Raw genomic sequence first — 26,598 nt, 5'->3', positions numbered from 1 at the left:
AGTTGACTAAGAATGAAATTCGAAGACTGCTGCTCGCTACTCGTCGTCAACGTTGCTGGTAACTTTGTCTCGATGAGAATGAGCTGCGAAGCCTCGGGTGTCGATTGATATAACCCGTCCCCCACTCCGCTCTTTTTCGGCGACGGCGGCTCGACAGTGGCGGCGGCGGCGGCCGGCGGCGTCGGCTGACGGCTCGACGGCGTCGGCTGGCGTCTCGATGGTGGTGGTGGTGGTGGTGGCGGCGGCAGCGGCGATGGAGGCCGCGGCGTCGGCGGCGGCAGCAGCGACCGTTGGCTCGATTGCGATCATTCCCAACGCCTCTATCTGCCCCTCCCTCTCCACCAATGGAATGCCGTAATGGCCCCAAGGAAGCGTATCGGTGGTTCCGGGCAGCAAGAAGCGTTTATCGTCGTGCGCGCTGAGCGCGATCTTTGTTTGTCTCTCGCTGTACAACTAATGATGACACGATCTGATGGACTTTTGCTGTCGGCTCAAAATCACATTTTCTCGGAGACATTTGACGTAGTCAGCGAACGTAATCGTGGTATTCAGCACCGAATTCTTGATCCCCTTTGCCTTCTTTATCGCATCTCTATTCCGAACTCTCACGCTGTACATTTTGCTTCTGAGTCCCACGAACTCGAGCATAAGCATTCCGGCGTTCTCGTCCTTCATCTTGCCGACCACCCTCTTATTGGCTCTGGGAATCGCGAAGCGATTCGGCTCTGGAAAATCCGACGTATCGAATTCGCGAATATCACGACGCATGACCTCGTACATGTCTACATTGGTGATCTCGTACACGAGACTGTCCGTGTCGGTGTACAGAAGCTTGCAACGCTCCTCGCCAACAGCGGCACCGCGCATGTAGTCGTAGTGGAATCGATACACGAGCGTCTTGGACAAGTCGAGAACAGCGAGACCTATGTAAATGGGTTTTCTCACGGTGATTTCCATACGCAACAGTTGAATCGCCACCAGTTCGTCATCGAAAATGTCGCTACTGTGGAAATTTGGTCGAGCTATCAGAGCCTCGGCACCGTATCGCCCCTCCCACTTGTTCACCAACTTCACGTCGATGCGTTTCTTCTCGTTTTCCATGGTCTTGCCGTACACCGCATTGTTGAACAGTTTGTACAACATTTTTTCGAATTCGTTTGCCGCTCGCTTACGCAACTCGCTATTCAAATCGATGTACGTCTTGAACCATGGGCTCTGCTTAAACTTTAAAACCCGATGTATCTTCGCGAGGTGCAAGCCATGCCCTATTGCTTGTTTTAGAGCTTTGTAGTGGATTACGTAACGCTCCTTATTATGGAGAGTCGTCATGAGCTTTTTCTGTTTGGATCCCGGAGCGGCTTTGTGCTCCGGATCAAATGGCATATCTCTGTGCGCATCGTGAATTTCTACTGGATACTCCAAATCCACCTCGAGTATATAACCGAAGGCTAAGTCATCGGGAATATCGAAGGAAAAATTGGCGGCGGCAGCGGCGGCGTCAATGTCGCACCATTCGAAATCACCGAGTGGAAGTGGCTCGGTCATACTCCAACCGTAAAGGTTATTGACGTCAAAATATATCAAATATTTGTCATATTTCTGTGGATCGTAGTTGTCGTCGTCGTCGTCGTCGTCGTCGTCGTCCATGTATGGATTGTTCGCGGCAGCGTACCTATTACAACACTGGCTAACTCCACCGTGAATGCCGCGCTCGACAAACATGAGCATGTCGATATCCGTCAAGAGCTCCAACCTTTCACCCGTATACTTCAACATGGCGTCCTAACTCAATCCGGGCGTCGTATAGTAGTGGGCCGGATCCAAACGATACGCCTTCCGACACTTGGCTCTGAAATTTTCAAAAACTTCGGCCAACAAGAGAACGTCCGTCTTGAGATACAAATCCGAATAGTTGCCGAGATCGGCGATGTCGAACGTTCTCCAAACGTTCTCCGCGTGACTGTACTCCTCGTCGCTGATATCCGAATCGTACAGACTGCTGTAAAAATCTTGCTTTCGTGGAAGCGTCGTCGTCTCCTCGAGTTTTGTAAACGACGACACATAGTCATACGGAAATACACCTTTTCTCTTGAGTAGGGCAATCTGCGGCAGTGTGTATCCGTCATCTTGCTGAAAATGTCGCTCTAGAATATCGTGTTTTTCCAAGTACGACGATAGTTTGTCGAGCGAAGACGCCATAAATCGAAACGAATCGACGAAACGCAGCTTTATATCGGTACCTTCCACGTACTTCGTAAAAGATATGTATTTTTCCTTGGTTTGAGGAATGAGGCTCACTCGACCGGGAAATTCGTTCGCGATTTCCCGGATAAATAGATGCGCATCGTATCCGCTGAGATTGTGAAAAAAAATGGGTATAGTTCGCTATTCTTGATAAGCAATGTTACACGTGCTGTGAGCAGCTCCACGATACTTTCCCGTAAAGTGACAATGATCGCGAACTTTTCTGTCTTTTTTTTTTTCATTCTCGACAAAAGGCCTATTACATATATGACATAGCGTAGCACGAAGAAAGCTAAATGCCTCTTAGAACGTTAAATTTTCCATAGGCTGCGGGCTTCTGTACAACTCTTGCAGATACTTTTCTGTCTGTAGCTTCGATAACGCGATTTTCGCTGACGAAAAAGCCAACGCTGTACGGTTTGTGACGTTGATAGATCCGCTCGTCGTTGGACACCGCTTCCAAGAGACTCTCAAAATCGGCGTACACGACGAACGGTACCGCGCACTCATTTTTAAAGTTTTCAAATTGTAAATATTTATCCTTGACACTGGGAAGCACAATTTTACAAATATTCACATTTTTACAGTCGATCTCGTGCGTTTTCAATCTCTCTTCAGTTAGAAAATAGTGCAAGCAACGATCGCATATGTACGACTTATATTTGCGAAATGACAACTGTCGATACATCAATCGAGATAAGTCTTTTATCCAAATGTAGTGCACTTTGTATGGTATACCGGGACGTTCCATTTCACATCGATATAATAATTTTCCACTAGAAGAAGATTCACGTGCCTGTCTTTTTTCTCAAAGGTCAAATGTTGTGGTAACACATCGTAGGACTCATTATTCAAATTTAAAAAGTACACGTTCACTGAAACGTTGATTTGCTTTTCAAATTTCACGACTTCTTTCGGGTGTACCGGAAATGATAGATCTTTGAAATTATATTTATCTTGATGAGCAGTATAGACAGTGACACGGCATGCATTCCTTGCGACTGGATGTAACGCCGAAAGGATAGCCCATTTGAAGCATTCGTTGTCGTTGTTGCACACGTTCATACAGGCTCTCTTTCTTTTAATAGGCTTGGGCAATTCAACGTAAGAACCAGCTCTCATAGGATTATACTTGCTGATATTTACGGTTAAGTTTAATATAACGCGAAGAGACCAGCCCGAGTCTTGCTCTTGAAATTCTTCCGTGCTCTTACTGATTGGTTGTAAAACGTTTTCGACGAACCACTCGTCTATGTCTGTGGTTAGGTATATCGGCGCCATCTTCGTATTGAAATGCTTCACATCGAGCTTTTCATCGCAATTATTCTTTTCGACTGCATACTCGGCATCCAGTACGGCATTAACTTTTAAAGAACTATGTTTCTTCAAGGTCTCCTTAATTTGAGCATGGAATAATGGTTTGGCATGCTTCAAAAACTCATTTAAATCCAGATGTTTCAGATTGGTTATCACACCAGTCTTTATTCTACCTTTGAACGCACTATTGATGTCGTTCCAGTGAACTGTTGAGTCTTGAGCTGGATTAACAACAGCCGGTGTAGTGGTAGTAGTAGTAGAAGTAGTAGTAGTACTAGCCGGTTCGAGACCTTCACCAACTACATCCAAAATAACGAGAGGTTCGTATATGGATTGTTCGCTATGCTTGCTCACCCCAGGTTCGGCAATCGATGAGGTGGCAATGGGGGACTGTGCCAACAGCCTACTCTTGTATTCGTTTAGCAGATGTAAAACGCTTCTAATCATGTACATAGCTGCCTGCAGCTTCTGTCTGCCAGTTAATTGTTGACAAATTAGTAACATTATTTATCGAATTTTTTTCTCGTAATAATCTTTCAGTAATAGACATACAGGAGAATCGAACCTAGCCTCCTTTGCATCTATACGACAGTGCTCTACCGTCTGAGTCATTGTCGCTCTTTCTAAAGATAGTGCATACTATAACGGGGTTCCTGCTCAGCTTCGCTCGAGCGGGACACGCTATATAAAAGTAGCCGCGGAAAAGTAGATGAATGGCTCTCCAGAGCAGATCAGCACTCTTGCACCGAACGTCCTGGGTCCAGCAGCTCAGTTGCCTCCTTCCCGAGTCGGAAACTTGGCCCGCGGAGAGTGTCGTAGGCTTTCGCGTGACAAAGCGCGACAGCCAAAGAGAAGCTAAAGCGCGTAATCGCATGCACAACTAGGAATCGAGGAAAATGATAGACAGCAAAGGGATGAGTTCAATTCATTTATTCAACAAACGAACGGTAGCGTAATTCGCACGCAGTATAAGGGGCAGCGTGGATGGTCTCGCGTCAAATTTCAGTGCAGCCGACAGGCTGCGCACACGCTACGCAGCGAGGAACTTGCTCGCGCACGCCCTGTAAGAGCGGTTAGGCACAATGGCGACGGCTAGCCGGCGCGCACCGTTCGAACGAGAAAGCGACATCGCTTACTCGTGTCGGCTCTTTAGCCGGTCGAAGTGTCTCGGTAACTTGACTTAGATGAAGACGGCAATCGCACTTGCTCGTTGTAGACCGGACGAAGCGACAGTACGCGTGTAACGGAAGCTTATTCGTAGGCCGAGCGAAAACAGAAAAGAAATAATCAACTATGCGGCAAAGTATCAATAAGGATACGTAGTTTAAGCAACGCAGGAGGAGAGAGCCATAGAGAGAGAAGCCAAGTTAACAAACTGGTACTTAGCGTGCTGGAACAGACGAATCGCTCTATAGTTAATTCGTGAGTAACTCTCGGCGCGCTCGCTTACAAAGGATTGGTTAGTCGCGTTACCGCTTCTTGCGTTCACGCTTTTTCTCTCTGCCGCTATCCCCCAGTGTTCACAAGACTCTTCAGGAGCAGCGTCGATGGTTGTCACGTGTGTGGCTATTAAACCTAATTGCCCTCTCGAGTAATTAGCGAGCTCGCGTTACCGGTTGCTTGTTCGTTGCCGGTCGGAAGCAGACTTACTTTTTTTTTTGTCCCTACTCTCTCTCTCTCCTCGAAGGGCTCGCCTCTCCGCGAGGTTCGCGCCGCGAGTCGATATCGATAATCGAACTATAATCGCGTCGCTTACCGGTTCGCTGACGTCCACGCTGCAATTATTTAAACATGTTTACATGATAATTAATTATTATAGATAATTATTATTTGATGGCTTCCTGGGGAGAGAGAGACATAACGAACTTACATGCCGTTCGTTATAATACTAACTGTAATTTACTTTATGATTTAGGAAAAAAATTATCATTTTTTTAATATTATTTTGTACACTGAATTAAACGAACTATTTTTAATTTTGTATATTTTAAATATTATATTGATTAACTAATTAAAAAAATACTTTTAACTAATTAAAAAAAAAATTAAAAACTAATTTTTTAACTAATTAAAAAAAATACTTACCTTATACTTACCTGCTCGTTTCGCTGAAAATGGAGGGGGTAAGAATAAAGAAAAACATAAGGTTAAATTTATTCGTAATTTCAAATTGTTATTGTTTTAGTACTTACCTTTGCGGCTACGATATATTTGCACATACGTTTGAATAGCTCTTAAAAGTGCTGATTTATTAAAAAATTATATAAGTTTTTTATTAAACAAATAGTTAGTCTATGTTATATTTAACCATACGTTTGAATAGCACTGAAAAGTGCTGATTTATAGAAAAATAATATAAGTTTTTTATTGAAAATTTAGCACTGATATATTTGCACATACGTTTGAATAGCACTTAAAAGTGCTGATTTTTTATAAAATTATATAAGTTTTTTATTAAACAAATAGTTAGTCTATGTTATATTTAACCATACGTTTGAATAGCACTGAAAAGTGCTGATTTATAGAAAAATAATATAGGTTTTTTATTGAAAATTTAGCACTGAAAAGTGCTGTTTTAAATTTCTCTGATGTGATCATGATATCGATTAACTGTCGGGATTGTACAGCTTCGTCAACTTGAAAAAAAAGTGGCCCAGAAAAGGGCCGATCGTTCGTTCGCTGCAACTTGTCACTACCAACGGCTTGCCACCACCTACTCTTCGTCCGTTGCGTGAGAAAAAAAGAGCGTACGCGCTATCGCGATCCTATATTAATACACATTGGCGTCTTTTCTCCGCACTAATCACATTTTCTTTAGCTACTCCCACCACTAATTATGATCGTCTTATGCGCGCGACAAAATCAGTGCTATCGCGTAGTCTCGCGTCCCTACTTCCAAATCTTCAACCAATGACCGAAACGCGGCAAGTGTTTCAAAAATGAATAAAATTCGAACGCCTTGCAACGATACGTCATTGTGATTTTTTTGTCGTGAAGTTAAGTTCAGTGAAGAAAAATGCAGCGTGAAAACGATAGTGCAGTGAGTGATGAATTGTTGGAACAATTGTTTTCGCCGGACGATGTGTCGTGGCAAGAGGCATTAAATCAAGCCATAGAAGTACTTGGCGAGGACGTCGATCTTTACGAAGATGACGAAGTCTTCGGAGTGATGAATTTACCAACACATGAAGCAGCGGTGGACGAAGTCGTCGAGCAGCCGCGAACACCTTCGCCGAGGAGAAACGGCGACGACATCCACGAAGCGGCAACAATACGGATGCCACTGACACCTCCACCTACGATATTATTATTGTAAGTACCTATTTTTTTCATTCTTTTTTACTCTCTCTCTCTCTCTCATTCTGTTTTTAATAATATAAAGAACAAAATCATTAAAATGTAAATAGATATGTTCTTATTATTATAAAATTTTATATATAATTAATACCATTATACTAATAACACAATTATATTTAAATTTTATTAATTTATCAATATAATGGTATTAGTTATACATAAATTTTTTATAATAATAAGAGCATATATGTTCTTTACATTAAAAAAAGAGGTTCTGTTCTTTTTTTTCATTGAATAATATTGTAATATTCGTTATATAATATGTATGTACGTGTGTATATGAGAGAAAGTATTTCCAATTTCAAATTTAATGTCCCTTTCTCTCACGTAGTTAGAATTTCTTGTTTTGTTTTTGGATCGCGTTCTTTTTTTTACGATGACTGGTTTTCGACGTCGTAGTCGTTAACGCTGTTACTCTCACAGTTTTATTATACATGTGTTTCCTATTACAGCAGGCATCAGTCGCCACTTGAATTACTGCCACCGTCTCCAAGCTTGCGATTACTTCCAACGGTGAATGTGTACGTTGAATATTGTTATATATAGATAGATATATGAACTGATTTTTTTCAATTAAAGAATATTTTTTTTGCAGGTCTGATGACGATGACGACGACGACGTGGAGATGGTCTGCGAGGTGATTGTCGCGCGTCGACCACCACCACCATCATCATCACGACACGTGACACACGTCGACCTGGTGACGCCTCGAGCAGCACCCGTGATCATCGACATCACAACGCCACAACAGCCGCTCTTGGTGAACTTAGTTTCACCAGAGATACAAGAGACGCCCTGCCGCCAACGAGAACAGGTATGATTTTTTTCTCTTTTCTTTTTTTCTTATCGGCGGTAGTATGTTCTAAGTTTTTTTTCATTTTTTTGTTGCAGGTCAACGACAACAACAACAACAACAACAACAACAACAACAACAACAACAACAACAACAAAAACAACAACATGCCAGTATGCGAGGGCTGGGAGTGCGTGTACTGCGCCGCTGGTCGCTGCAGTCGGCAGCCGCAGTGGGTGGAATCACCACCGCAGCGCGGCAGCAGGCGGCACGTCGATCAAAATGGGCCGGTCAGACACGTGGTGCGCAGATTATTTTCATCGAGGTCGTGCAGTCCCGAAGGTTCTCCCGCTGTGCGCCAGCCTTCTCGATCGCCGTCGCCAGGTCCCTTGAGTAGGCCCGCGAGATCGCCTGTAACGGCGCTCATGCAGGATCTCCACATCACGGGGAAAAAGCGCCTGCGCGTCATGGACGAAACGGTCGACGGCGCCCCGCGCTATAAAGTTGCCAAGTTATTTCCCGCTGATCACGACGACGACGACGACGAAGACGACGACGACGACGATGATGGTGACGATAACTAAGCGTCGGTTTTTTTAATAAATTTTTGTACATTTTTTATATTTTTTTGTATTTTTTTGTACATTTTTTAATATTTTCTTGTATTTTTTATATAATAAATAATTATTAATAATAATATGTCTTTTTTATTTCACCGATCAGACACACACACACACACACACACACGCACGCGCGCACATCGAACATAAAAAAATTATTATTCGTTATATACCAATTATAATAAATATTTATGTATAATATTTATTATAATTAGTATATTTATTAAAATTTATTATCATTTGTATGTATTAGCGCTTGGGCCCTCCCCAGCAGCAGCAGCAGCCGCCGGCAGCGCCGCCGCCGCCGCCCCCCACATATCAATCGTGTAGCTAGTATACACAATACGGTGTTGCCCGTGGTAACAGTGGCTGTAGCTCTAGCGGTAGAGTATCGGCCTGCGGATCCGGAGGACGCGCATTCGATCCCCCGATCCGTCCGTTTTTTTTTCAGATAAATCTAAAAATTTTTAACACACGCACACACGCGCACACACACATACACAATAAAAAAATCAAAACGCGTAACACAGAACGCGTGCACAGTGCATAGGAATCAAATCAGTGGGAGAGGGGGAAGTGCTGCAGAGAACGCACGCCACATCAGATCAAGCCACATCAGATCAACTCAGTAGGGGAGGGGGAGTGCGTAGAACGCACCGGTATAACTCAGTAGGAGGAGGGGGAGGTGACGCGCGCAGTGCATAGGAATCAAATTAGTAGGCTGGGAGAGGGGGACGAACGCACGCCACATCAGATCAACTCAGTAGCAGGGGGGGGGGGGAGTCGACAGCGCACGGGCCTATCGGGGGGGAGGGTGAACATGCATACGCTTCAACTCAGTGAGCTGATACCCCTCTGAGTTGAGGCCCCTCTGGTTTACCTACTTATATTGTATAAAAAATTAGGCTCTACTTCTATTCATCATGGTTTTGCAAAACTCGAGCCGATGATCCAGATCGTCTTCATTAAGCTTCTGTACCAAATGGATTTTATAAGGATGAAAATGAATGCTTTTAAGAATGTTTCGTACGTATTCATGACAAACTTCATACTCACGCGCAACTATACGTGAACTAAGATGTGGATTTTTAACGAACAATTGAGCAATTTAAATCTGCTTCTCCTCAGTTACAACAGATATTGGGCGACCAGTTCTCTGAAGATTATTAGAAGTCCCAAATTCTACGAAGCACCGTAAAGGCCTTTCGACTGTAAATTTTGAAATAGGCGTTTGTCCATCTTAATTACGGAAATTGTTATCAAACAGTGTGCGAACTTCAAGGTAAGATCGAACCCGATCTCCCCAATCACGCATCATCAACAAACTTATCCATTCTCGTTCCGAAAGTTTAGCATATGCGATTTTTTAAAATTAGATAAGAATAATACACGAATTAAAACCAAAAGAAAAACTTATCAGTTTCAAAGGAAAACGAATTGTTCCAAAAGGAATGTTTAGATGAAATAAATTTTATATATTTAAATACCTACAAATTTATACTATCAATTTCAACTCTACCGATCAAAAAATATTCAAAGGTATCTCAATACCATGTTGGGGGTAAATGACCTTGAAGTAACCCTCGAGGTCAAATTTTTTTTACGACCTAAGCACATATCTAAACGTAAAATTTCCCGCTCTATCGATTGCTAGTGTCAAAACTAGAAGTTTCCATTTAAAAAAATGAGGTTGATCTCGAAATAACCTAGACCTTTTTCAGAAATGAAGTACTCTAGAAAATATTCAGCCATCCCGGGACTTAATTAACACCCTGTATACTGAACGATTGAAGTAAAACTTCAGCTCTTTTCAATATCAATATAAGTAGAACTAATATATACAATGGTTTTTCAGATGTAGCATTATTAAATTGATTAATGAAAGATGTAACATGCCTCTCTGAATTTTTCCCTGATAATATATTTAAATTGAATATTTTCAAGACTGAATCTGATTAATAATGATTATTTATAAATATTACTATGGACGTAGCCTGTTTCGAACGCTAGTAATATAACATAATACATCAAATCTGATCAATGAAGCAGTAGTCCAACTTGCATAAAAAACATAAAAAATTTTTTTTACAGACATACTTATGTTTACCTGCTACAGGTACTGAATCACAAAAAGTGAATTCGAAACTCTATCAGACACACCATGTTCGTCGCTATATCTATAGTGATCATCATTTTTTATTATTTCAGTCATATTTTGCAAGAACGACTGCAGCTCTTGACCGTAACTTTTGGTTTATTGATGTATCTTAATTAAGCAATTAGTATTTGCATAAAAAATCCTACGTCATTTATCCAAACTTGTGGATCTTCGACTATAATTTGTATTTATCGGTACATCGTTACTTGCAATTGTTGCAGCATATCACTAGTTATTACAGCTGGTAGTCTCTCATTTTCATCGTATCTTACTGTGGTGATTCTGTGTAAAAGAACATCATCATCACCATTTATAAATTCACATAGCACTCAAACCGTACCCGAAAATCCGTTTTTTATTTATTTAGAGCAAAAGCTTTTACAATGGAATTGAAAACTGTTCAAATTTTTACGACTATTGAAAGAAAAATTTAAAGTAATAATTTGGACCTTATTACGAATGTCTTTTAACTATCCTGAAAAGGACTGTCGAATAAAGAACCACAATCTTACCATGTAAGCTCTCTAACTATCATAAAAAGGACCTTCAAAGAAGTAATCACAACAAAGTTGCAAGATCCAACTATCCTGAGAAAAAATAATGAAGAAACAACCGCAATCATGTGGTAGAAGCTCTTCAACTATCTTGAAAAGGACTGTCAAAGAAGTGATTATAATCTATCTGCTACAGTTCTTCAATTGTTGGAAGTACAAATAGAAAATCGCCGTTTTTTCTAATAATTTGAGGTTTTATTATAAAAAACTCGTTACAATCTCATTCTTCAAAATAATTTCCATCCTTAGTCACAACTTTTTCCCATCTTTCTGGCAGCTTCTGAATTCCTCTTCGAAAAAACTGTTCGTCTTTTGACGCGATCCACGAATTGATCCAATTTTTGGTTTCTTCGTAAGAACGAAAGTGCTGTTCGGCCAGGTCATGCGTCATCAATCGGAACAAGTAGAAATCAGAAGGGGCGATGTCAGGAGAGTACGGCGGGTGCGACAGGATGTCCCATTTCAAAGTTTCCAGGTATGTTTTCACGACCTTGGAAACATGTGGCCGAGCGTTGTCATGCAGAAATATGACCTTGTCGTGCCTTTCCGCGTACTTTGGGCGTTTTTCCTTTAACGCTCGACTCAAACGAATCAATTGCGTCCGATAGAGGGCTCCTGTGATGGTTTCGCGTGGTTGCAGGAGTTCATAGTAAATTACGCCAAGCTGGTCCCACCAAATACACAGTATCAGCTTCAAGCCATGAATGTTTGGTTTCGCTGTCGAAGTTGATGCATGGCCGGGAAGACCCCACGATTTTCTCCGCTTTAGGTTGTCATAGTGTATCCACTTTTCATCGCCGGTCACAATGCGATGCAAAAAACCCTTCCTTTGTTGCCGTTGGAGGAGTTGTTCGCACGTGACAAGACGCCGTTCGATGTCCCTCGGCTTCAGCTCGTACGGCACCCAACATCCCACTTTCTGGATCATTCCTAAGTATTTTAAGCGATGGGAAACGGCTTGCTGAGTTACGTCCAATAAATCCGCAAGTTCCTGTTGCGTTCTGCAAGAATCTTCATCAAGCTAAGCCTCCAATTTCGCATCCTCGAACTTTTTTACGGGTCCGAGACGATCCTTGTCATCTACGTCATACTCGCCATTTCTAAACTTTTGGAATCATTCCCGACACGTTCTTTCACTAATACAGTTGTTACCATAAGTTTCTACAATCATTCGACGCGCCTCAGCTGCATTTTTTCCCGAATGAAATGCAAAAAGCAACACTTCCCGCAAATGTCTCCTGTTCGGCTCGAATTTTGCCATTTTTGCGCACGAACAAAACAAAGCACAGTAAAAATAGACAAGCGAGGTGATGAAGAGTTGTTGACAAATGCCTCTGCTGGCTATGTAACGTTCCTGTTAACAATTTTTTACCGACGTGCAATGCTGACGCCACCTATGGGAAAACGGCGGTTTTCTATTTGTACTCCCAATACAACAAATTCTTTTGTATAGAAGTTTATGAGCAACGCCTGTGAATGCGACTGTGTACATGGGAGTGCATAGATTTTTCCGCGCAGTTGAAATCTAGCTATAAATGAAAATTTTTGCACATTACATTTTAACACTTAGGAAATACGTAAAACGAAAAAATCGATTTCTACCTCGATAAAGTTGATGATATGAAAACAAAATCTCTAGAGAAAATCGATAGTCTTTGGAGATTTTAATAAACATATGCACACACACACATAAATTCATTATATTGTGGGAAGTACTAGAAGAAGAGTCACTAAGCGATCACTGATACATATTGGTTGAAATTGCAGGAAATTCACGGAAGCAGCGCCAAACGAGAGAGGAATGGAGCCTCTCAAAAATGGATAAGAAAATTTTCGGGAAGAAAATCAGCATAACAGCTAGCATGGAAGAACGGATAGCAGAAGAAGCAGCAGCAATACTCATGCAGAACATAACGGAAGCATGTGACACGTCCATGCCACGCAAACCTGTGCAATATCACAGGAAACCAGCATACTGGTGGAGTGAGGAGCTGGCGTAGCTGAGGAAAGAGTGCAATAAGTGTCGACGGAAGTATCAGCGAACGAGGAAAGCGAACCGACCGAATGTGACAGAAGATCGGCAGGCTTACAAATAAGCCAGAAGAATCCTGCGGATTGCAATCAGTTCGAACAAGAATTAATGTTGGAAGGATCTAATCGAGATGATAAATCGTGACCCTTGGGGATTACCTTATAAGATAGTGATGGGGAAGCTAAGTAAGACATCTGGGACGAACGCTCCAAACGATGAACTGAGTCTACGCCGAATAGTGGAAGTGCTATTTTCAGCAGATGAAACTCGGACGAGCTTCCCAAATGAAGCAAGTGGTTCACCGAAAGAACCATTCACCCTGCAAGAACTGAAGAACGCAGCCAGAAGATTAAACGTTGGAAAAAGCTCAGGACTATATGACATTCTAAATGAGGTTTTGCGCTTGATAGCGCTTAGGAACCCTCAGATGCTGTTAATCGTTTTCAATAGATGTTTAGCTGAAGGAATCTTCCCGGCCAGGTGGAAGCGGCAAAAATTGGTGCTGATACCTAAGGAAAAAACAAGCTCTGGGACGAATCCCTCATCGTACAGACTATTAGGAATGATAGATACAACGAGAAAGTTGTTCGAAAGACTGATTCTTAACAAAATGGAGAGATGAATTGCAGGAGAAGACAACAAGGGGATTTCTCCAAACCAATTCGGCTTTCGGAAGGGCAAGTCCACTCACCATGCACTACTGAAAGTGCAAGAACGGGTAATAGAAGCCCTCTACGAACTGCCTGAGGGGAATTTTGTGCTATCATAGTCGTGGACGTCAAGAATACGTTGAACTCTGCTAGCTGAGAGCGAATATACCAATCCCTTGTAAAAGAGAAGAAGATGTTGCATTATCTGCTGAAGATATTAGATAGCATCCTGAAGGATAGGACACTAGGTATAGTGACTGAAAACGGCAGAATAATTGTCGATCTGACGGCGAGAGTGCCGCAGGGATCAATAAAGGAGCCCTTCTTGTCGATATGTATGTACGATAGATTGCAGAGACTGAAACTACCTAACAGAAGTTCAACCCTTCTCAGTTTATAATAAGTGGAGAAATGATTCCCCTAAAGAGCGAAATAAGGTACCTAGGAGTACGGCTAGACAGCAAGTGGTCATTTAAACACCATGTCAAGCAAGCAGCATCGAAAGCATCGATGGCTTGCAGGTCACTCTCGAGGATAATGCCCAATATAGGAGGACCATGGCCGGCACGTAGAAAACTACTGCCAATAGTTGTAGACTCGATTCAACTGTATGGCGCTTCAACGTGGGAAGCACGGGCCTTGCCAGCAGATGTAGACAGACATATGGGATCGATTTAGCGCAAGATGAATATGCATATTATCAGCGCATGGCGGTCGGTCTCAATAGAAGAGGCGAATGTATTGGCAGGCGTACCTCCAGTGAGACTGTTAGCCTTAGAAAGAGGAAAGATTTGGCAAAACCAAGAAAAGGAACGGCAGCGACATGGAGATCTGAGGAAGACAAAAATCTTGATACGCACTAGTAGCGCCATCTCTCTAACTTTGTACGGACTTTTCAAACGACCCTCGTACTTGCGCATGTACACTCACACATGCTTACGTCCACAAATACAAGAACACACTCACACGCTGACCCACATACAAATGTATATATAATTATATATATTTTAATATATATTTTAATTTGCGGACATTAAGTTTCCTCGCCTCTCGCAGTGCATACAAACTATGAGCTTAAAACTATTTTATTGAAGCGCCTACCACGTGCGGGCAAGACCGAGACAAGTTTGCCTTATTCGTAGCTGTCCGTAACATCCCCCCCCCTCCGTAAAAAATTGCATTAATTTTTTACGTCCACCGTCTTGAATATTTTGATTAATTTGTTAGCTGGCCTTGTAAAAAATGTTTTCCCCACGCGAATTGTAGCTGATTTAACGACGTCCTCGGGGTGACTGCTGTGTACCTTTGTTATCCTTCCGGTTTTCCAGGTGTTTCGCGGCGCTTGGTAGTCGGCTATCAGCACGATATCACCAACTTTTAGCGGAGGTGTCGATTGATGCCACTTCTTGCGGGGTAACAGAGTCGGTAGATACTCTCGTAACCATCTCCGTCAAAAACCCTTTGCGCTATTTTGCGTGATCTCGAAAGTGCGCCGCGGGTTGAGGATTTCGCCTTCGTACCGAGCGAGATTTAAATAGCCAGACAAGCTGCCTATCAAAAAATGATTTGGAGTTTGCCCCTCTTCATTTTTCGGATCTACTGGCACGTGTGTCAGACGTCGCGAGTTGATCATGTGCCCTATCTCGGCTAACAGTGTTTTGAGCACTTCTTCGTCGTCCAACTCTTCGTTCAATGCGTGATTTAGGGCTACTTTTACCGATCGCATTAACTTTTCCCATGCTCCGCCCATATAAGGCGCGTCTGGTGGGTTGAAATGCCATGTGAATCGGTTTGCTTCAGCGAATTCCTGCTGTTTGTTAGTGTCTATCTCTATAATCGCGTCACGTAATTCTTTACTGACTTTTACAAAGTTAGTGTCGTTATCACTAAAGATCGCGTGTGGAAAACCTCGCAGCGCCGCTAACCGTTGCAGGGCCATGATCGTCGAACTGACATTTAGAGTGTGAACTAGCTCTAAGTGAACAGCTCGTGTTGTCATGCAAGTAAATAGCGCGCCCCACCTTTTTTCTTTTTGCCGTCCGATTTTGACAAACATCGGACCGAAATAATCAAGTCCACACTGCGAAAAGGGTATTTGGCCGATCGCTATGCGGCATTTGGGCAGATCGCCCATCGGAGGGTTAAGAGGCTTAGCTCGTCGGCAAGTGAGACACCGCTTGCTCAGCCATCGCAATGTGGTGCGCAAATCTATGATATAAAACTGCTGTCGCAATTCATTCACGATAGTCTCGTTGTTGGCGTGAAAGTAACGTTTGAGATATTTGTCGATTAGCAGCTTTGTCGCGTAATGTTTCGCGTGCAAAATTATTGGCTGATTTTCGAATTTGACAGTTTCCATTATTGATCTTTTCTCCCCCGAATTCCATACTCGCGTAACTCGCCCTCTCGCGCGGAGCAGTCCCTCGTTGTCGATGAACGATCGCAATCCAATCAATTTGTTCCTTTTTGTTACGTTTTTACCCTCCCGCAGATCTTCGAGCTCATTTAGAAAGTAAGCATTTTGCATCAATCTGTACCAAAAGTTCTCGGCTTCGCGAGTCCGTTGCGTCGTCGTTTCGGTTTCTTCACCGGCCAGTTGTCTTGATAAGATTGGTTTATTTTGTTTCGCTCTAATTTTCCGGTTCCAAATATTGAATATTTTTCTTACAAGCGACGCCGTTTGCAATATTTTGTTCCAGCCTAGAAGTCGGAGCAATACACTAACTTTCCACGAGCTAGAATCGTTAACGAACTGCGCGCCTATGAATTCCTTTCGCGATTCTAGTTTATCCACCTCTCGCTATTCTAATCCGCTCAGCTCTTTGGATTTCGGCCATAACTCCGGTTGGTTGCGTAGGAATGAAGGGCCCGTGAACCAGCGGTCGCCCGATTGCATAGGCTTGTTTGATGGTTGTGTGGCGTCGTCCGCAGGATTTAAGCTCGTCGGTACCCATCGCCATTCCGTCACGCGCGTAAAGGCATTTATTTCACCTAGTCGACTGGACACAAAAACTTGCTTTGTACGCGGCCCCGATTTTATCCAGTGTAGAACTGTTGTTAAGTCCGACCAAAACGTTCGCTTGTGTATTTCGGTGTCCAGTTCTTTGCTCAAAGTTTCGGCTAAACGTGTCCCAAGTAATGCGGCTTGCAGTTCTAATCTCGAGATCGTCGTTGTTTTCATCGGCGCGACACTCGACTTCGCGATAACGAGTGCTAAATGGGCCGAGCCATCGCGGGTTGTCGTTCGTAAGTACACCACGGCTGCAAAGGCATCTTTGCTTGCATCGCAAAAAATATGAAGCTGTGCGTTTGCGTAATCGGTACCTACTGGAATAAACGAGCGCAGTATTTTGAGATCTACCATTGGTTTTAAATTGCTCAACCAAACCAAGTAACTGTCGAATTCCTCGTTGCGAATATTTGAATCCCAGCCTATTCCACTTATCCATATATTTTGGATGGTCAGCATTGCGTTAAGCGTAAACGGTGACAGGATTCCCAGCGGGTCGTAAACCAAGATAACGGTGCTTAAGTGTTCGCGCTTCGTTGGTTTCACCTCCCCTTTTGCTATGCTTTCTTTTAGTTTGTTAAGGCCGACATTAAAACGCAAGTTATCCAACTTGCTATCCCAGTATAAACCTAACACGCGCTCGTCTTTGTCGCATAAGTCCGCCCTTTTCTAGCCGCTGAGTTTGCTGTCTTTTACCACGTCTCTGACTATGCTCGCATCGTTCGATGCCCACCCGTGCATCTCGAAATTGGCTTCGCGATTGATTCGGATCACGTCCTGAACCATTCGGCGCATTTTATTCGCATCCCCACCGCTGGCGAGGTAGTCGTCCATGTAACTGTTCACCTTTATGCTTTTTGCCGCTTCCGGCGCTACGCTCTTGAAGGTTCCTGCGTTCCTATTTTTAACAAATAGTGCGCTGCATGGCAAAGACTTCGAACCGAAAATCAAGCATTGCATGTCGTACTCAGATGGTTCGCGCGAAAGATCGGCTACGCGATACAAAAAGGTTTGTGCTGCTCTGTCCTTTGCAATTACTCGAATTCGCAGGTACATATCTTTTATGTCTGCCTTCACTGCGAACGGATGTTGCCTAAAGCGCGTTAGAACTCCGAGAAGTGACTCGAGAAGGTCTGGTCCGGTATCGAACAAATCGTTGAGGCTTACCCCATTTGTTTTTTCTGCCGCGTTGTGTATGAGCCAAACTTTGTCGGGTTTATTTGGATTATAGATACTGAAGATCGACAGATAGCGACGGCAGGGAGAAGATGTTTCTCGATAGGTCTCAACGGCGTATCCATTCTTTGTCCATCTATTCACTTCTTTATAAAACTTTTCCGCGAGCTTTAAATCCCGGTCCAGTCTTATTTCTAATGAGTACAGGCGTTTCAACGCTGTTTCGCGCGTATTTCGCATGTCCCAAAAAGAGTTACTCTTCCACAACAGTCTGGTTTCTCACTGTTTCTCTACCTTCTTGGTTGTTTCCCACAAGATTTTTGTTGCTCGGTCCGTATGATGTTCGCGCGCATTTGACCCGGCGACTCCAAGATTCTTCAGAACAAAATACCGCTCGATTAAATTATCTAAGGTTGCATTGCATTCGCGGTCGTTGGTATGCATACAGCTTGTCGCGCAGCAGGTCGCACGCTCGTTTAACGTATGAGAAGCGCCTCGATTATTCGCTAGGTATCCATGTGCTGCCCATCCTAGCAAGTTTCTGGATAGGACCATCCCACTGTTCCCCACCGTGCGCGATTCAATTGTATTGATTAGGCGCCAGGTGTCCTGCCCAATAAGAACGAGTAGTCTCGCGTTCGTATATGGTTCTACGTCAATGCCAATTCTTTTCTTAATTTGTCTCGTGACGTCTCTCGGCAATGTTTGCACGGGCAAGTCTACTTGTGGAACAGCCAAAGCGTGTTCGATGGTCTGCGTGCCAAATTCGCCGAGAACTGAGAAAGCTAATCTTTCGCAAATAGCATGCTTCTCGCCGTTCCAGAGTCCACGCACGGTCATGTTGACTTGCTTACCCCTTAGTCCTAAACTACGCGCAAATTTCTTATCGATAACTATAATTGTTGATTTTCTGTCCAATAACGCATATACCTTCGTGGTCCCAGCAGGTCCCTTTATCCGAATCGGGATTAATTTCAACATGCCCGAGCGTGATGCTAGTCATTGGAAATTGCTCGACGGTTGATCTTGATTTTCTTTTTGGCAACGTTCTACTGAGCGAATTCTCGATTCGCGGCGGTAACGATCTCCCGAAAGTGTTCTCGTCTCTTGCCGGCGATGGTTTTCTACATGTGGGCTTGATCCGCGCCTCCTCTCGTTGCGATGCCCGCCCCTTAACTCGAAGTGTAGTAAGGTGGGATGATCCTCCAGACACTCGCGGCAAGCCTGTTTCGATTGACATTCGTAACGCGTGTGTCTTCCACCGAGACATCTGTAGCACATGCGTAACCTTTTTACTATCTCCCAACGGCCATTTGTCGATTCTCGCTGAAAATCTAAGCAGTCGCGTAGCTTGTGGCTCTGCCTTCCGCAATGCGCGCACGCGTCACTCAACTATCGACGCTCGCCACCTTGCTCAGTCGCTCTTGCTGGCTTTGCTTCGTTTGCGCAGATTACAGCCGAATTTGAGTATTTTGTGTGTCTCCTTGATACATCATTTTCTCTCGCACGGTCTTTATCTTGTGAAGAATGCGCGGATGTTGCTACAAGAGTCCGGATGCGCGCGTTCGCAGCATTGTCAGCCTTCGTTAATAAATAGGCGGATAATTTTTCTAACCTTGTCCCGGAACCCTCCATTGAAGAGAAGCAGTCGGCGAATCCTTGGAGAAGATATTTAAGTAGTTTGTCAGCCGTTGCGTCGTATAAACCGGTTTCCGATAAGTACTCGTGTAGTTCGAGTGACTTGAATGCGCTTAGCGCGTTTTCTAAATATGAAGCAAAGTCTATCACACTCACTTCTCTTCTTCTAAGTGATGGCAGATCTGTCAAATTTGATCTAATCTTTTCCGCGATCACGGTGGGATTTCCGAACTGACGATTAAGTGATATTACTACTTCTTTTGCCGTCCCGGTGGCTATTAGTGTTACATTTCGTTCTCTCGCGATCCCGGTGATAGACTTCTGTAGACGCGTGAGGTTGTCGCTGTCATTATATCCAAAGTCCAGTGTCGAATCGTTAAATCGTTTTTCAAAAAGTACCCAGTCAAGAGGGTTTCCACTGAACTGCGGTAGTTCTTTCAGGAAAGACGGACGACCCCCTATTCGCGACCCGCTTTAACTTGCAACAACGTCTCGCATAGTACGCAAGATCTCTAACAACGCTTGAGCGATCGCAGAATTCGGATCCATGGCCGCACTTCCGATTACATTCGCAAAATAGTCATGCGCCGCGGTATGATTTACAGCCGATTGGGCTTGCGCCCCCGTACCATGCTGTTCGAAATCGTGGTTGCCGTGGTTCTTGTTGTCGGCGTTCGGCATAACTTCCTCGATGGTGCGTCGACGATTACGAGTAGTAGTCCGTTGGGAGATGGTTGCTAAAGGCGGTTGGACCTCTATGATGTTCATCTCTACGTGATTCTCGTGCTCTTCTCCAGTGGCCTGCTGTTGCTCTGGGGCCTGCACTGGCGTTGGTGCGGGTACCGTTTTTCTTGGAGCTCTCGGCGTCCTCGGAGTCTTGGTTGTCTCCTTTGCTCGCTTTTCAGCAGTTGCGGGACGCTGCTGCCCCTCGGATCGACGTTTCGGAGCCATTGATGAAAAAAATCGAATGATTAGTGTTGCATCTTCTCGCTCGTTGTTCCTCATCCGGGGCACTAATTTGTAAGAGGTGTGGATGACTGAAATCAATCTTGAACTTCAATTAGTTAGATTATTTTTAATTACAAACTTAAGTGGAACACAAGATAGCTTAAGTAATGATCGCAAGAGAAAGAGGGTTGAGGTGCGCTGCGGTTCGCTTTTATATATGTTTGTTACCATGGAAACACGGTCGTTGTTATAAACAACTTGACGCACGTTTACGTTATCGATTTTTTTTTTAAACAAATGCACATATATGCACGGTACTAAATTGTTTTTTAATGCATGAAATTTTCATGGTCCCGCTGTTTTTGCATACATCATCTGACCACTCTCACTCTTTTCGATCTTTCAAAATTTCACACTTGTGATTTTCGCCCACACTCTTGCTTGTCAACTTTTCATATTTTTAATTATTCTCTACTCCCCCAAGTTGCCAAGTTCAACTAGAGGAACGCGCGCGTTCCGAGTAGCAAAGTTGAACTGTGAACTCGCTCTCATCCCGAGTTGCCAAAATTAACTGGCGGAACACAAGTGTTCCGAGTTGCAAAATTCAACTAAGAGAGCGAGTAATAGAGAGAGTAATAGCTAGAGAGTAATAGCTAGCGAGAGCTGTTTTATGGGAGAAAGAAGAGACGCCCTGACGAGTCGTTGCTTGGGGCACTCCCCCTGAAGACATCCCCGGCATCTGAGCGTTCCTCAACTCCCTTGCCCGTATATAATATACTCATACTTCGTGCGCTCATGATCGACACAATATATGCACACATATCGACGCATAAATATGGGCACGTATACTTGCGCATGTACACTCACACATGCATACGTCCACAAATACAAGAACACACTCACACGCTCACCGACATACAAATGTATATATAATTATATATATTTTATTTTACGTACATTAAGTTTTCTCGCCTCTCGCAGTGCATACAAACTATGAGCTTAAAACTATTTTATTCAAGCGCCTACCACGTGTGGGCGAGACCGAAACAAGCTTGCCTTATTCGTAGCTGTCCGTAAGAGTTCCTTTATTGTTTTTATCCAAATAGTTTTCTTTATTTATCCTCCAGTCCACACACTCTTACACATATATATTAATTTGTCGAGGTCAACTCACGAAACTTAATCTCAAAAACATAGTATTTCTATGATAATACGAGTAAATATAGGAAAAATCAGCGACTTTCTTGATACTTTAATCTATCATATTATTCAACCGCGAGCATTTTAATGAAATTTTGATGAAATTTCAGAATCTTCTTAACTTTAATTAGTCACCTTAAGTAAATTGATGATCATCGTTATAAACTTAATGTTCATCTTTAAAGTATCATAATTTTTCAATTTTTCCATGCGTTTTATCAGTGTTAGTGCCTATTTATAAATCAGATGGAAAGACACGATAGTATAGATTGAGCGGTTGTACAACAAAAAATATGAAAATCCCACGGGACTATGTTTTAAAAAACAGCCAAAATTAAGTTGATATTGGAAGAGGTACTTAAAAAATCGATTAATCTTACCACTCGTGCCCAATTGAAGGGAAAGAAATAAACGACGTGTGAGATGTCCAAAAATAGAAGCAACGTAGTTATCAGCAGGCAAAAGACCGCAACAAATATCATGAAGCGGAGTCTCCCGACTAGGGGTAGCATAAAAAGACTGACCTTCGCAGTCCCTGAGCTACATAGAGTTGCCAAACATGCTGCTGACGATAACTGTTGAAGATTAAATCATTTAGTAACAGATATAAATACATGATAAATATGAAGAAGACTAGAATTTTACAAGTAAGAGTAATCTAACAAGTCCAGTAGCGGTCTTTAGGTGACCCTGGATGTCGCAATAGAAAATTAGATTACTAGTACGTGGCCAAGCCATGGTGTTTATAGAAGATCCGTGTCTATGGTCGTCGTGACCGTAATTCCCATGATAATTCGCATGCGAGTCCCAGGAATGAACCGTTGAGTGTATCTCTGGGGAATCCAGTTCAGAAGATTGAGAGCTGATGAGCCCTCCAGCACGGCTTCCTGCTGAAATGTTATTAATAATATTAATAATGTTATAAATTTGTATACAATCAATTTTTTATAATAAATATTGTGATAAATTATTAACGTTTCACTAATAAGTTGTAAAATACTTTCTTAGGAATAGCAAATAATATCCAATTTCAATTTTTGAAATTGTCTTCGTTAATGTTTCAACTGAAGTTTTATTGCTTGCATATATTTTAGACTTTATTTGTTGTAATAAAAAAAATTGTTATCGTTGAACATGAACATTTAATACACACAGTATGTATTCATGCGTTTGTTTTTTTAGAAGAATCTTAACCGCATTGCATATATTTTGATAGATTGCATAATAATGCAGAGATTCGTTTGATAACATCTGTTCTTCATTTATTGAAGACTTACTGAAAATTCTTTTCAAGAAAGTGATGATAATACTCTTTTCTATAAATTTTTAGAAACTGAATAAAGATTGATAGTGTAAAAATAAAGATCGGTTGAAATACGCTTCTGCTCTAATATTTCAATGTTCTTATGTAATGTTATATGCAACCGATACAGATATGACTGTACCCATGACTATCCATACAATATTTCAAAAAGGATGGTATCAAAAGACTATTAAATAGTGTGATGGTAACGTCAGGATGACAATTGTTACGTCTAGAATTGGAAGTGTAAAAAATTGTGAACTACGCGCGAAGTGAAAGAAAAATTCGGTAATATATAAGCCTTGTCTAGCGTAATGACGATAAGCATGAATAGATATGAATAAAGTTGAGTAGGCAACGAGATAGGAAAAAGAATACAAAATTGAACCTCAGATAATGAAAGTCGGTAGCTCTTATTACCTTGCTATATAGATATTTGGAGAACTCCTAGATTTCGATGATATTGTTTCCGCTCTACAGATCCCGTTGCTAGCCTAGTGGGCAACTGCATGTTAGCTTTCTTCCTATTGACGTTGTGATTTTTATGTCACTGTATATAAACACCCGTAGCACAACAGTTCTTGCAAAACTGTGCCATTTCGAGCTTATCACATAGCACAAGTTCATCGAGAAATTGGCTGAGTATTAATTAGTGAGATTTAAAGGAATAAGTGTGTTTATATTTCAATACAAGCTGCACAATTTATTTCTTATTTTATACAGAAAAGGAAGAAAATAAAGAACTGAATTTTGATACAGGTGAATTAGAACGTTCGCGAAACTTAGTGAGACCCGAATGAGAGGTCGCGTTTAAGAAAGCCAGATCCAAGGCATTAATTTCTTCTATTGACGATTCTCCTCGAGAGAGCTAATTTTCTTGCCTTGGCTATAATTTTTACAGAACAGAGGTAGAAAAAAAAGAATGTTAAGGAAGGAGTATGACATTCAGTGCATGTTAAAGTGGGAGAGATGAATAGCTAGTACAGTCGGTGGAGAGCATTGTGGATTTTGATAGGAGAGAATAAAAAATGGAAGAGGTCAATTGTAGATATGATACGTGCGAAAGAAAGAGAGTAGTAGAATTTTTGTCCAATTTGTGGGTATGGGCTGCTCATATGCTTACTTCAGTATATCGCAAGTTAGAAAGTTTTTATTTTTTGGTGAATAGAAGAAGTGCGATTCACTCTTGCTGACTGCTCATGCTCGCGCGTTAATTTTGCCTTTAGTACCGTATGTTGATTTCGTCTGTTTTTGCTGTTTGTCTCTGTGGGAAAAATTTTGTAAAAATCTTTCGTAGAGAATAGACGACCAAACACTTGCATCGGCGGTTTCGATTGTCAAATTTGCCTATAAAACTGCTTTTTCGCGCTCAGTAACGAAAAAAAACGAAAATACAATTAAACTTGTTTAAATTTAAAACATAATTTAATAATTAAGTATGTTATATAATGCAAAATAAAAACTTAAATATTTAAACGCACTTTTGCGAAAAAATGCGATTTAAAAGTATAAAGCACTGTGGCAACTATTATAGCCTTAAGAAATCTATTTATAGTCTGGAAATTTGTTATTATACTGTAGCATGTATATACTACTTTTGAGGTATGAAATGCTTAATAAAAAAAAGATGTAATGATGCTTTACGCTCGTAGAAACATGCCACGAGGATGGATTTTTCAGCAAGATAACGATCCAAAACATCGATCTTCACTCCTATAACAGTTTTTTTCCTCAAAAAAAAGTCCAAGTTTTGTTGTGGCCAAGTCAATGTCCGGACTTGAATTCCATAGAACATTTATGGCAAGAGCTAAAATTAAGAATAAGAGGTAAAAACTGTGCAAATAAAGTTAATTTATGCAAGTATGTTCGAGAACCATTTACAAGCACTGTTTACTTGATAGAGGTGCAAATAAGAAGAGAGGCACAAAGTTAAAATTATTACCTTTGATTCGAAGTCCGAATGATCTTTCTATTTATTTATTTTGTTTTATTATATAGAAGGTTTGGATTGGATCTGCACTAATAACAATAATTCTTTAACTTATTACTTTATTAATGAAATAAGGATTATAATTATAATTATAATTGTCAGCCGGCATAAAAAACCCCAGTCGTAGGTGGGGGAAAAGCCATTTGGACATCATAAATATACTAATCCGAATGATATGAATAAACAAAGGCAAAACAAAGAATAAAGAAATGTTACAATACAAATACATCTATCGACTTACATTAAGACGCGGTTGAATGGCCACTCAACTTATTGAAACCTACTCCGGTGACTTTCGCATGCGCACAATCGGGCAGGAAGGCGTCTCCAGGATATAAAAAGGCCCTCGGTAGCTCCGACGTCTCGGAAATGGGTCAGCCCTCGCTACTTCGTAGCCGAGAAGAGAGTGGAGAAAGCCGCGTGGTTGGAGACACCCCAGAGAACGCGTCTCGTCCTCTCCCAAGGCAGCAGCCAGTTCTGTACTTGGGCCTCGACGGGTCACCGGGTCGGTTGCAGCTTCACAGAAGCTTGAGGTAGAAGAGGGCTCGTGGTCACAACTCACACACTGAAGTTGCACAAGTATATCGGCTCGAGAGAAAAAGAATGGACGCAAAGCGAGAGCGAAGTAGACTCCTCTATCCTCTCAAGACAACTGGCTGTCACTCTATTAGGTCTGCCGCATTGAGAACGCGGAAAACCCCTACTCTCATTAGGGGCTTCAAGCAGGAACCAATGAGAAGCTTGGAAGATGATGCATCTCCTTACCTAGTCTTTCGTCTAGCCGACGTCACCGACGGCTAGTTTAGGCCTTTATGACCTCAACGTGTGCAACGTCTGTCATGCGAACGGTGACACATGTAGGGACCTTAGGGGTTTTCCCCATACGTGTTCATTGATGATCACAGAGATAGCGCACGAACTAAAAATATTGAGCACATATGTCGCGAACAGGCACCATCGACAAAGTGGTCCTTGTGCTAAGCAGCATGTTGCAGCCGACACCAGCTCATTATTTCAATCTTCGAAACCAGCGATGACAACCTACGGGACGTACTATCCCTACAGGTATAGCAAAATGCGTCACAGCAGTAAGACCAAGGAGGCGAGTAGATCCGCTTCCCATTCAGTGGGAAGTATTTTGGATATATTCGGAGAATCGTAGAATTGTAGAATCACCCGGTGTGTTACGCAAATCGCATGTTAAGTAAGCATGAGAGAAACTACATCGTGTCAGAATTCGAGTGTCTAGGGCTGCTGTTTGGCATTCAGAAGTTTAAGTCGTATATCGGAGGCGTGTGAATTTTATTGCCACCATCGGTTAACCAGTTCTAACTAGACTGAAAAATAAGAAAGATTCGACAGGGTGCTAAGCCAGTTAGATCCTTGAGCTACAGCAGTGAGACATAGAGTTGGTGTATCGCAAGAAGGTACTCAATCAGGTTCATGACGCATTATCTTATGGGCTCAGGAATGAATTGGAAGTGACAGCATTCGAGGTTATTACAGTCGAGGCGTGACTAATCAGGTTTTAATGTTTGAAGGTAGAAGACAAAATACTGTACAGGTATGGTATTAGTAAAAACAAAAAAGAAATGGACTATCAAGTT

General features: G+C 42.3%; 1 protein-coding gene across 6 annotated transcripts in view; it reads right to left on the bottom strand.

Annotated features, from left to right (window-relative positions):
• The window catches only part of LOC131675359 (uncharacterized), a 376,622-nt gene that overhangs the window by 137,919 nt on the left and 212,105 nt on the right, over window positions 1-26,598 (bottom strand). For 5 of the 6 annotated variants that reach the window (XM_058954315.1, XM_058954314.1, XM_058954311.1 and 2 more), the window contains exons 3-4: window positions 22,344-22,588; window positions 22,079-22,273 (exon numbers count right to left, since the gene is read on the bottom strand). In XM_058954315.1, the coding sequence (XP_058810298.1) occupies window positions 22,079-22,273; window positions 22,344-22,588 (440 nt within the window). The remainder of the gene's footprint in view (window positions 1-22,078; window positions 22,274-22,343; window positions 22,589-26,598) is intronic. The other variant, XM_058954316.1, reaches the window with a different exon arrangement.

The sequence above is a fragment of the Phymastichus coffea genome, unplaced genomic scaffold, assembly GCF_024137745.1.
Source record: "Phymastichus coffea isolate CEN01 unplaced genomic scaffold, Cenicafe_Pcof_1.1 PCOF00020, whole genome shotgun sequence".
Taxonomy (NCBI): domain Eukaryota; kingdom Metazoa; phylum Arthropoda; class Insecta; order Hymenoptera; family Eulophidae; genus Phymastichus; species Phymastichus coffea.
The sequence above is the reverse complement of the archived record's forward strand: the minus strand, read 5'-3'. Positions and strand labels throughout refer to the sequence as shown.